At 31.9% G+C, this 12,963-nt stretch overlaps 3 protein-coding genes across 3 annotated transcripts; 1 reads left to right on the top strand and 2 right to left on the bottom strand.

Annotated features, from left to right (window-relative positions):
* Window positions 1-397: 397 nt before the first annotated feature.
* LOC130675919 (uncharacterized) lies at window positions 398-1,355 on the bottom strand. The gene is made up of 3 exons (XM_057481820.1): window positions 1,067-1,355; window positions 844-962; window positions 398-778 (listed from the first exon to the last, which is right to left on the bottom strand). Exons 1-3 carry the CDS (start codon window positions 1,080-1,082, stop codon window positions 581-583), a joined length of 333 nt encoding a protein of 110 aa, XP_057337803.1. The 5' UTR covers window positions 1,083-1,355; the 3' UTR covers window positions 398-580.
* A 738-nt stretch (window positions 1,356-2,093) lies between these two features.
* On the top strand, window positions 2,094-6,156 carry LOC130675592 (alpha-(1,3)-fucosyltransferase B). Its single transcript, XM_057481365.1, has 6 exons — window positions 2,094-2,640; window positions 2,728-2,770; window positions 3,673-3,791; window positions 4,049-4,268; window positions 4,330-4,697; window positions 5,552-6,156. Exons 1-6 carry the CDS (start codon window positions 2,587-2,589, stop codon window positions 6,020-6,022), a joined length of 1,275 nt encoding a protein of 424 aa, XP_057337348.1. The 5' UTR covers window positions 2,094-2,586; the 3' UTR covers window positions 6,023-6,156.
* LOC130675591 (tubulin-specific chaperone D) lies at window positions 6,122-11,459 on the bottom strand. Its single transcript, XM_057481364.1, has 3 exons — window positions 10,929-11,459; window positions 6,637-9,477; window positions 6,122-6,458 (listed from the first exon to the last, which is right to left on the bottom strand). Exons 1-3 carry the CDS (start codon window positions 11,268-11,270, stop codon window positions 6,174-6,176), a joined length of 3,468 nt encoding a protein of 1,155 aa, XP_057337347.1. The 5' UTR covers window positions 11,271-11,459; the 3' UTR covers window positions 6,122-6,173.
* Window positions 11,460-12,963: the final 1,504 nt, after the last annotated feature.

Here is a 12,963-nt window from a genome sequence, read left to right as displayed (position 1 = left end):
GTTTAAATCTTCCATAAGAAACTTTTTAAAAGAAATTCAATATTTTTCTTATTTGGTGAACAACTGCTTAATGTCAGTCACATGTACCGTTTATATATTTAAATGTTTCCGTCATGTGTTCTCCTTTTGTCAATCGAGGATTAAGGAAAAAGGTGAACATTAATTACAGTCGGATTCTATTAACTCGGAACGTCCTCTCAATCTTGATCCGAACTACGACTTTGCTATCTTCTGCTTGATGCTATATACATTTGTATATGTTTGGGTATATTAATATATGTATCATACATGTGATGTAAGAGCGCATCATGATACATGTCAGAATTTCCAGGAAATTTCGCTCTTTCGTAGACTAACTCTCCGAGTTAATGGGATTCGACTGTATTTGGTTTCTTTCCTACAGCAGAAAATAATATTTTTTACCCTCCAAGTTGTTTATTCGATAAATAAATATTACAAGACCGTAAAAACATGAAAATCTTTTTCTCGTCAGAATCGAAAATCTTTGGAACCAATTAGTTTATTATCAGCATCGCTGGTATTAAGTGAATCAGAAATCACTAAGACGTTGAATAAAATTTTAAATAAGCGATTCCGTCGTTTTTATTTGATTGAATAATATTTTCAAGTTCTCAACTTCCATAGGCATCGTTCTCGTAAAATTACTGTTTTTCTTCTGTTCTTTCGGCGTTGAAAAAATATCTCCTATAATTGTTTCGTGCGGTTTTATTAACGAGGTATGTTGAACTTGTGTCCTGGTTGACTTTAATGGTTTCATCTGCGTGATAAAAAAATGAATTATTTATTTGCATTCAAAAAAAAAAAAATTTAATACGAACTTACGTTTATGGTGTTAGTGGTGTGCAAGCAATCTTCGAAAATATTTGCGCATTTCAGAGGATATCGTTCTCGTAAAGAACATAAGTCAAATAGAATATTTTCACATTGTGGCTTTGATCTGTCTAAATAAAATACAAAAATTTAATTTTTAAATTACACTAGATCATAATATTCTTATTGGGTTAAATTTATATGACTTAAATTCAAAATGAATATTGATATCTACCATTTTCATCTTCCATTTCTGAGGTTTTATTTTATTGTAGGAAACTAAAATTTACGTGCAGTAGATCTTGTTATTTTTGAAACTAGTTCAATTTGTAAACAACTATTCCCACGCGTCTTTTAGTAAATAATTCATTTCATGTTTACATGAAGTCCAGGTGGCTCAGCGAAGTTTGCTTTTGTTTTACCGTAAAATTTCTGGTAAACTGAGTTACGTTTGCTGAGTCAATTCTCCTTCAATTGACGGCAAGTAGGTCCCCTTTTGTTGTCCAGTTTCTGACTAGTCGGCATACGTGAAGTATAGAATATTGTGGTCCCAGTAAGAGAATAGATCTCGGAAATTGCCCCCACTACCGAGCATTTATAAACTGCGCGTGCGCACAGAAGAGTGGGAGAAGATTTAGCACATAAAACATCCAGAGTGGGAGTAAAAACCGACGATACCCGAAGTCTAATCTCTTGTTGGGATGACAATAGAATTGTCGCTGATACTGGATTCATTAGTCCTAAATAATAAAATTATATTCCTAAAATGACGATAAAGTTAGCAGACATTTAACAATATTTTGATTTTTTTAACAAAAAAATAAGCATTAAAAAAAATATTTTGAAAAATTGCACGTTTAGTTTATCAAATTTTCTACATGTGCATTTTTTTAGAAATATTTTTTTTTTATTATTTATCTGTTAAAAAAATTTATTTAAATTTAAAATGTCTGCTAACTTGACTGTCATATTCCTAAATGATACTGAAATTAGCCGACGTCTAATAATTTTTGAATTTTTAAAAAACGATAGATTATGAAAAAAAAAATATTTAAAAAAATTGCACTTGTAGTCTTTTAAATTTTCTACATGTGCATATTTTTAGTTTTTTTTGTTTCTTCAAATTTAATTGTTCACAAAAAAATCAAAAAATTTTTAATTGTCTGCTAACTTCAGGATCGTATTCCTAAATTTTTCCAAATGATTCCCGATTAATTAAAAATAAATTTATTGTCTGTAAAATATACATTCTAAAGTTGATGGTAGAGATTTCAAATGGTAGAGTTTATTCATAAATGCAACTTGGTAGTGATTTTTTTCTGGTAGGATATTTTATAAGAGGTAATTTTTTAGGTTGACATGTTGCGACTTTTTTAATTGTTTTAAAATTTTCCCGCGAGACTGCGCTGCTGTGCAGCTGCCATTTTCAGCACGGAAATTCAAATGGATGCTTTTGTTTTAACAAATACACTTGTCATGAATGCCTGGTCCCCCCAAACTTTAAAACCTAATCAGACAGGGGGCGAGGCATAATGATAACGATTGAACATAACTAAGATATACTCATGTTATATATGTATATATGTATACAGTTTATAGATAATTTCTATGGCAGATTAAATGATGGTTTCTTGTGGTCAATTGTATAGTCAGTAGATTAGTTTTGTAAATGTACTTTACCCCATAGCTTGTCTACAATCAACTTATTCGAATTGTAATGATTCGCTTCTCCATTGTTAGACTAAACATTTTCAAATGAAAACTTGTCAATTGATTTTCATTTTTTCCTTCATTCTTTTACTATTTCAGGTAATAGTTGTATAACATTTTATTAAATAGTTCGTTTAATTTTGCGTTACTTTAATTATTTATAAAACTTTTATCTGAAACTACTAGGTCTACTTTATGCTGCGTGAATATGAAAATGAAGCTCCCGCAGGTAAATATTAAAAACATTAAACAAACTTTTTTTTCCATTGTTGAGTGAATAAGAAAATTCGATGAAAAGTGAGACAATTTGGGAAAGTTTAAATGTAAAAAAGGCCATTTAGCAGCCGAAATGGAAGTAGATTTCTCTTATATAACGCGTTCCTGATGGAAATTTTTCGGAATTTTCTCTGAAAAACAGTTCTACAGACTTTTTCAGAGAAAAGTCCGAAAAATTTCCATCAGGAGTCTTGTCACTCGGATGCTAGCCACAATTTTGAACGGATTGCGATGAAACTGGACGTATGTATTCTTTAAGCGATTAACTGAATCGAGTTTGAAAATGAGCCTATTCGGTCAATAAGCTTAGAAGTAATGGATTTTTAAAAATTTATTAATTTTCTGAAAAATCCATCATGAGGACAAATTCAAAAGTTAGATTTCTATGAAATATGAAATTTACTAAAAAATTTTCATTAATAATCCATGAGTTAAATAGTGAAAATTAAAGATAATTGAACGTACTTTCAGATGCAACAAACAGAAATGATCTAATATTTTCCGACTAAAAATTATTTAAAAAAAAAAAATTCCATTCGTTCAAAAGTTCATATATGAGGCATTCTGCGTCAAATCGACTTTACTTTGAAACCGATCCCCTTCAGTTTGGCTTAATATTTTTTATCATTTTCTGCCCCATCAAGAACGTCTCAAAATTTTTTCATTTTTTTTTTACCTGACCAAAAAAAAGTTACGAATTTAAAAAAAAGGCTTCCCTGGTGGAAATTTTTCGGAATTTTCTTTGAAAAACTCAGTTCTAAAGTTCTAAACTTTTTCAGTTATTCAGAGAAAAGTCCAAAAAATTTCCACCAGGGATAACTTTTTCAAAAGTTTTATGAGTAATTTTATTGGTAGAAATACCAATTGTTTTATGGTGGACACCCTTTGGTTCCGATGAACAGTTAAGAAAATGTGGAGATGTCAAATGTTATTTTACTAAAAATCGATCGGTTCTAACGAATTCTCGACTCAAGGTATTTTTATTCATGATTCAGAAGTTAGTAGACAATCAACAATTTTCAGATTTTTTTTTTAACAAATCAATTGCAAAAAAACTAAAAATATGCGCACGTTGAAAATTAAAAAAACTATGAGTGCAATTTTAAAAATATTTCTTTCATAATTTATCGTTTTGAAAAAAATCCGAAAATTATTAGTTGCAGGCCACTTCGCTATCATTTTCATAATAAATTCATTCATGATTAACATAAATTTTTACTTTTATAATCAGGCTATTTTATTTTATGGCAGTAATATTGAATTCGATGATTTACCGTTTCCTCGACAAACTAACGTAACTTGGGGTTTACTTCATGAAGAATCCCCACGAAACAATTTAATTTTAGTACAAGAAGAAGCACTTCAATTATTTAATTATTCAGCTACATTCAGTCGATTCAGCGACTTACCAATTAATTTGGTTAATTTACCGAGCAAACAAGAGTTATTAGGTATTTATTCGTCAATTAATTGATTTCTTTTCTTCAATAATCCTTGCGTTTCGATGTACAGAAAGAAAATATTTTTTGTCAACACCGGAGAAAACGCAACTGATGAAACAAAAGAATTTGGCACCAGTATTGTTCATTCAATCGAACTGCGATACAATGAATGGCCGCGATTCGTTTGTTTCCCAATTGATGAAGTATATTCCAGTAGATTCTTATGGATCTTGTATCAACAATAAGCTTTTGCCGGAAGAATTTCAAGAAAACTATCTCGATAAACTGAATAGTCGTGAATTTTTGAAATTTGTTGGGCAGTATAAGTTTACTTTGGCAATTGAAAATGCGGTTTGTGAAGATTATATCACCGAAAAATTGTGGAGACCTTTAATGGTCGGTTCAGTACCCATCTACTATGGTTCCCCGTCGTTCAAGGTACTATTTTAAAAATATTCAAACTATTTAACCCTTCGTCACTCGCTCAGTGAGCGCGACGCCGCCTTTTTTTACATTTTAATGTTTTTCTCATAATTTTGACAATGAATAAATTTGAAAAAAATTGAATACCTCAATTGAACATTTTAGAAAATTTTCATGTAATTTAAATGCAAAAAAATTTATTTTTAAGTTGGATAAAAAAATACTTTAATGAAAAAGAAATTGAAAAGCGGCAATACGCCGCCCGGTGCGAGTGAGTAACCGGTAAATGACCGAATCTCCATGTCGCCAAGTTGTACTTGGTTATGTTCTCACGGCTACCCCTCTTTACATCTCAGAAATAACATCTCGAGACAATAATATCTCAACAATAAAATCTTAGACAAAAATATCTTGGTCCAAAAATATCTCAGACTACAGACTAAATACTACAGACTATACTACCAATAACGGTAATTAATCAATGACGCCATCGGTATAAAAAAATTACAAATAATATAATATTTCTTTTCATTACACCGGCATAATAAAATTATAAAAAAAAATATTTTTAATGTGGGGGGCTTTGTCCCCCAACCCCAGCTACCCCTTTTTACATCTGAGAAATAAGATCTCGAGATAATAATGTCTCAACAATAACATCTCAGACATAAATGCTAATTCTGGAGATCATACTAGATGAGATAATAATAATTGAGATATTTTTATACTGAGACTTTTTTTTCGAGAGATATTATTAACAAAGATAAGATTGATGAGATATTATTTCAGAGATATTATTGCTAGAGATATTATCAGGGGTCATCCAATAAATTTATGAAAACCAAATATATAAAATTATTTATTAATAGGACTGGCTTCCGAATAATCATTCAGCTATTGCTGTAAGCGAATTCAAAAATCCAAAAATACTTGCAGAATATTTGCGAGAGCTTATAAATGATGATGTAAAATACAATGATTACTTAAGGCATAAACTAGTAAAAAATGGCATTACTAATAGTTATTTACTCAACGTCTTACAAAAAAAACCAAAGAATCTCTTTAACAATTTTGGATATTATGTAAAAAAATTTGAGTGCTTTGTTTGTAAAAAATCACTGTCTTCCATCACACAGAACACGGTAACAAAAAAACATTATAATTGTTCCAAGCCAAGAAACGTTTATACAAATAAAAAAAACCAATGGTCAGTTATGTGGGAAATTGAGTCTTGTGCTGCTAAACTTTTACATCGTTTGTTCTCTCAGAACAAAACAATCGACATCAATAAATTTCATAGAGAAAAAATTAAAATGTACAAAGATAAAAAATGTTTTTAATTGAAAGCTTGCTATTAAAATGAAAGTCTTTTATTTTTGTTATTTGCATTGTAAATTTTCAGTAACTGATCTTAATGTGTAAAAAAAATCAACAAAATGTAATTTTATAAATATTATATTATAAATTTATAAAAGATCTAAAGCGAATTAATTAACTCTCGTTACTCTCCTTTAGTTTTACAGGCGGACTTACATTCATCAATTCACAGAAACGATTTCTTATTGGTCTCAATTCATCGGGTGATTTACCCCAGTCCGTTTCATTTAATCCAGACAATATTTCAGCCAAATTATCTTCTTTAATGTCCATATCATCTCCATATAAAGTTAAAGCTTCATACAATCGAAGTGCAGTTGTTTTTCTGATCGCTTGAAATTTATTACAAAGCAAAATACTTAATTGAAAGAATGCTTGTTTGCTTACTGATCCTTTAGCCTGAATAAAAAAATATATATTTGAAATAAAAAGAAATTTTTTAACTCTGATTAAAAACTCCGGCTGGAAAACTCTAATCGAATTTAATCGGAAATTTCCGATCGAATCCAATTGAAAGTTTTCGATTTAATCGGAGTTTTTAATCAGGAACACAGTTATAAATTTGTCAATAAAATACCTGTAAAAGCTGACAAAATAAGTTGATAGCACTGATAATTAGTTGAGTATTGTTCATACATTGTTTTTCTCTTTTAACTAATGACAGCATACGTTTTGAAAATTCGCTTTGAGTATCATCTAGAATATTTTGAATGTATCCAGAGCTGAGAAGTCTGTCCAAGAAAACGAGGATCGACCTTATCATCCGCTCATCGCCATGGCTTTTATCAAAAATATTCAATATTTCATTGCATAATTCTCTAAGTCTTGTCTCATCGGTTTCATTCAAATATGAGAACAACGAAGTACTTGAATGCTTTACCAAAGATTCACTCAAACCTCCAATGCTAAATATTATGCCACGCAAAATAAACTTTACGTACGGTGGAAAATCCAACATCTTGATAAAGCGAGGAAATGTATCGAGTTCAGTCATCCAATTAATACTGTCTTTGCATTCATTGTATGGAAAAATAGTTTTCAACTCATTGTGATATGGAATATTGGGTATTATTGGTTCGGAATATAAAAGAGCGTAAAAAATTTTCCCTGCGTGAATTCGAGTTCTGTCAATACGTTCGACAGCTTGTTGCGCAATTCCACCAATTATTTGAGCTGTCAGCACATCGTCGAACAACGCAGTAAATTTAGACCGCGAAATTAAACTCGTTAGCTCATAGAGACCAGACATTGCAGCTTCGCGTACCCAGGCTCCTATGTCACCTCGACTGTCGATTGTATATTCCCTTAACGCAAGTAAATAACAGTCATAAAGTTTCGAAATAAATGCCTGGAATTCCTCATTTTCAATTTCTAAATTCTTAATTATTAGAGTAATTGATTGTATTGCATTCTTTCTACTTTCTGCCCAGTGAATGCTTTCTTTTGTAATTTTCGAACAAGCAAAGAGCGCTTCCAAAATATCTTTTAATCTCTCTTGCAGTATAAATGGAGGGAAGTATCCAATAGCTTGGGCGAATCCGATTCTTCGACTTTCATTATTCGATTTCAAATTAAAAAGGTAGCGATCGATAACTGAATCGCGCTTTTTCTTACTTTCATGAGGATCCGAATAGTATTCAGAAAAAAATTGTGTATGCGCCTCAGCAGCTTTAGATTTAACAATAGACACATCGTGATTTAAACAGTCTTCAAGAAGATCTTGCCATTCGTCGACAATGTCCGATGAATGAATGGGATAGTGTACAAGAGAACATTTTTTTATTAAAGTACTACACGCCTGTTGCATTAATTCGCCACCGAGACCTTTGAGTTGTCCGCGGGCTCTGAACAAAGTAATGATTTTTTTAATTCTCTCTAATTCGGACGCACCGATGATACTAGAAATTTCTCGGTTGAAATGATGATACAAAGCGTCAATTATTTCAGCAATTGCTAGGACAGACCCGTGTCTTACATTCAAATCAATGGAATTCAAAGAATCATTCAAAATAGGCAGTACAGATTCGATCATGTAATTCGGATTGATAGGCGTTAAATTATGCAGCGCTTTAGCAGCAAGTTCTCTGATTGTCGTGTCCCAATGCTCAATTTTACGTTGAACCAAATGATCTATCATTGGAATGGTATATTCTTCATACTGGGATATATGAACACTTACTTTAAGATATGCTTGGCTCCTTATTCCAACTTCAAAGTAGTCAGCGACTGTCACGATGTCTATTCCATGAGGAAAATTACCCTGTCGGCCGACGTTTTCTTGAAAAGCCGCAGACGCAGCGCGACGACAATTTATTTCTCTGTCGAAACAAGTCACCATTAGTAAAGCAGCTGCTATTTGTTGGACATAAGGTTGAAGTACATCTGGCTCGAACGCACGCGCAAAAGACCAGCAGACATAGCAAGCGGCGTCGCGGATTGCTGACCCTAGAGAACCATTTACCCGGGGTTCATCGAAGACCAATGCCTTCAAAATTACGGGGATAACTTCGTTCAGTCGGTGTGGTAACAGCAGCCCCCTTCTTCCTAGTTCCGCCAAGGCTAGACATCCTCCATGCCAAGCGGAATCCAGTTCCCGATCAGAAAATAAATTCAGAATAAATCCGACTACTTCGTCGGCTAAATCGACTGGTAATCGTGATGTTATTTTGCCAATGCCTTTTGCAGCAGACCATCTAATATCTATAGTTTTAGTTCTAAGACCTTGAATTAATTGTTCAATTATTTCTTCAAGAACTGAAGGCACATCTTGATCATCACTTTCCATTGCTACGCTATTATTGACATCAATATTTTCAATTATGTTACATTTATTTATATCTGCTAACAAATTTATTTTCTGCCCAGATTTCTGATACTTCCAAGTGGCGACTTTGGGTCTTAACAACACGAGCCCTATACGCTGGATAATTTTGATTGCATATTTACCTATTAAACTATTCGGGCTCTTTAAACAATTAAGCTCTATAACGTTATCGAATAACATTTGACAGTAAGGCTTCAGATCATCACGTGGATTATGTTTTAATATCGATGCTAAAACTGCCAATGGTCCGTAACTTGACGGGTCATTTTTTAAACAATTCAAGCACCACATTATCATTTCTTCTAAGTATAATATCTTGACATCAGATCGAGTCAGATAATTAGATATCAAAAAGACGGCAGCAAATAAACATGAATCCTTGACCAAGCAATAACGTTTACATACAACTAGAATTCTTACGAGGATGGTTTCCGATGGGTCCACTGAGCTCGAAGTTTCCAACCGTGACAGTGGAAAGGGAATTTTCGAAATTATTGACAGCCAAATAAGAAGAACGTATCTGGTTTCCCATGTTGATAAATCAGAAGGGTCTTGCTTTTCTAACATTCTTAACACAGGCAAGAGATCTGCTACCTATAGATACACAGAAAAAAAAGATTTCTTAGAACAAAAAATTTTTATTCACACCAGGAAATATTTTTTCTAGACCTAAGAACATTTTTTGTTTCGTTTCATGATGCAAAATATGGTAAGGATACCTAAGTAACATATTCTTGAGCAAAAACCCTGGTCACTAGTGTCTTTTTCTACGTATGGGTCTTGCGCAAGATGTAGCAAGAAATCGTCATCAAGACTTGCATGACTTGCTTAAGGTATTGTACACAAGAATATTGAAGATATTTTAGATACGGTGCAGTTTAATAGCTTCTGGCGCATTTCCTGCACCAGTAACTTACGGCAGGTACTTACGCAAGGCTCGCTCAAGATCTGCTCAAGGCTCAGGGTCAATTTTGAGCCTTGAGCAGATCTTGAGTAAGCCATGCGCAACTATTTTCAACTATAGTCTTCCTCCAGAATTGAGTTATAATCTGGCAGGAATTTCTTGTGTAGGTCTTGCACTAGACTTGCTATTGAAATCTGGCCACAAGTATCTGCAGCAAGACACATAAGGTAGGAAAAGACACTGATGTCTATCGAACTTGAGACCAGGCTTGCTCAAGTTTTGAACAAGATTGTTATATGGGTATATTAGGGTTTTTTGAAGGGAATAAAATTTCCATTAGCATTTTTAGTGTACTTTCATTGGTTTACGTTCTGCAAGCCAATAAAGGTCAATTTCATAGGAAAAATGAGTTCCGCAACGGGCACAAGTAAAAGAGCTGGAATCACAGCTAAGTAACTACGGGTACTTTTGAAGAACACCAAATGCCTTACAATTTGCAACCAAAACCGCGCCGATATCATAAAACGCAGCTGAGTATTAGAAAGTTAATAAAAAAGTAATTTAATTTACGTGTATTTTAAATGGAAAATCTTTGAAATCAAATGGAATGTACTTAGGATTGGAATTAAGAGCTCAAACTTGGCAGGAATTTTTGTTTCAGCATAAAAAACAATATTTTGCTTGATGAGCAACGAAAAAAATATTTTCGCCGGAAACGAAGCACCCTAGGGTATATAGAAGTACTGCCTACATTGTTGGCGATACCTCTTAAATATAGAATTAATAATATGTAATTTTTATTGATTTACTACTTAGGAAAATATTGTTTTTACAAAAGTTAACTTTTTTTTAGTGTATCATATTTTTTTTTTCGTATAGTAGATTAAAAACTGAAGAAAATGACGTAAGGATCATTTCAATATCTCAATTTAAACGGATTTCAGAAAATAGAAAAAGAATTTTTCATTTTTTTAAACTTTTCTTTAGTAAATTAAAATTTTTTTATCGCTATGTGTAGGCAGCCGACTTCTACATAATTACCAAAATATTTCTTGCGCCACGAAATCTTTTTTTTCTGCGTATGTACCAAAGGATTATAAAATATTTTCTGTAATCGTAATTATTTAAAAAATAATTTTACCTCATGGGGAAGATAAGTGACGAGTTTTTTGTACGTCTTAACACTCATCAAAAGAAATAAATATTTGAAGGCATAATTTTTCATGTCATCAGAAATTACTTGGTCGTGAATGATTGACAAAATATTTCCAATAATATCTTCTAAATACGGATCAAGAAGATGAGGTTGATCCTGATATTGAGAGACGATAAATTTAAATCTTTCGACATTTTTTTCTATTGTACTGATAGATAAATCAGGAACTCTGAGTTGTTTTATTAAGCTGTTAATTTCCTCGGTTTCTTTGAAAGAATTGAAACCACAACCAATAACTTCGATGTCAGAACTTTCATTTATCGTCATGATGCTCAGTTAGTAATTATTGAGTTATGCATTCGAAAAAAATAAGGATTTTTGCTTTAAATTATTTTTATTTAGTTAATTACTATTTTTACAAGATTTGAATATTGAAATTTGTTATAAATGACAGGTTTACGATATCGACTGAACATAGCGCATGTTCAACTTAGCACTGAATACATAAACAATATGGAGCAAAGCAGAATGGCCAAGTCTATATTAGGAAGTCGGTCGTGGGGTGGGGATCAGTCTTGCAGTAAAAAAAAAAAGTAGACATCGCAACAAAAACACTTTTCAGCAGCTGCGATTTATTTCTTTAAGGAGCGGTAGTGTTTTTTTTTTTTAAATGAAAGTGCAATTCAACACTGAAATATTTCAAAAATATAAAATTTCATTCCCTCGCGGTTTTGGAAATACCGAAATAATACCGGAATTATACGGTATAAATACTGCATAAATATGGTATTACTCAAGTTATTTTGGCCAGTTTTTTTGCCGCATTACTACCAAAAATTTACGAAATAAATTCAGAATATTTACGGTAATAAAACAGAAAAATACGGTATTTTAACCGCATTAAAATTGTAATTATTCAGCATATTTATCGTATATTTTCGGCATTTTTGCAGCATCAAACCGTTCCACCCGGAAATAAAAGTATATATAATTATTAGGGTGGCCCAAAAAAACCGACTATTTTTTTTTTTGAGTCTCTTATGAAAATTTGTTGATTCAAAATGTTTTAAGAAGCCTCTCCAAAAATCAGCTCGATAAAAAATTTTCAAGAGGTCGCTCACGAATTTTAAAAATATCAAAAATGATCGAAATTCGGATTTTTTTGTTCTAAATTTCTTCTTTCTCGTGGCAGCTATAGTTTATATTTATGAAATCATGACTACGCTGAAAATTTGAACCCAAAATTCAAATATTTAAACGGCGCTCAAGAATTTTGAATATTAACTGATAAAATGTAACTAATACTTTAAATTAGTTTTTGTATTTTTTTATAACTCAATTATTGTCATTTCACTTAAATATAACTTTTGCATAACCGAAAATATACAAGACAGTCTTTAACAATAAAATTGGGTAAGTTTTGAATAAGCAAAAAAACCTAAAAAATGAATTAAAAAATAAAAAAGTATGTAAATAACTTATTATTTATATATCTCGGGTTGTATTTTTATTCGTTATGATACAAATTGATAGTGAAAAAATTGAGAAGCTTTATTATTAATATTCAAGGGTCGCTCGAAAACATCCAAGAGACAGTACTCGGAATCATTCAAAATTCTTGAGCGCCGTTTAAATATTTGAATTTTGGGTTCAAATTTTCAGCGTAGTCATGATTTCATAAATATAAACTATAGCTGCCACGAGAAAGAAGATATTTAGAACAAAAAAATCCGAATTTCGATCATTTTTGACATTTTCAAAATTCGTGAGCGACCTCTTGAAAATTTTTTATCGAGCTGATTTTTGGAGAGGCTTCTTAAAACATCTTGAACCAACAAATTTTCATAAGAGACTCAAAAAAAAAAAAATAGTCGGTTTTTTTGGGCCACCCTAATCATTATATAAAGTTTTATTTAGTTATTGGCAGGGTGCGCGACGAAAACGACATCTGTCGACCGCATTAAATCATCCTCCAAAAGCACAGAGAGAATACGGAAAGTTTTTATAAACAAATAATTAA

This window comes from Microplitis mediator, chromosome 10 (genome assembly GCF_029852145.1).
Source record: "Microplitis mediator isolate UGA2020A chromosome 10, iyMicMedi2.1, whole genome shotgun sequence".
NCBI lineage: Eukaryota > Metazoa > Arthropoda > Insecta > Hymenoptera > Braconidae > Microplitis > Microplitis mediator.
The sequence above is the reverse complement of the archived record's forward strand: the minus strand, read 5'-3'. Positions and strand labels throughout refer to the sequence as shown.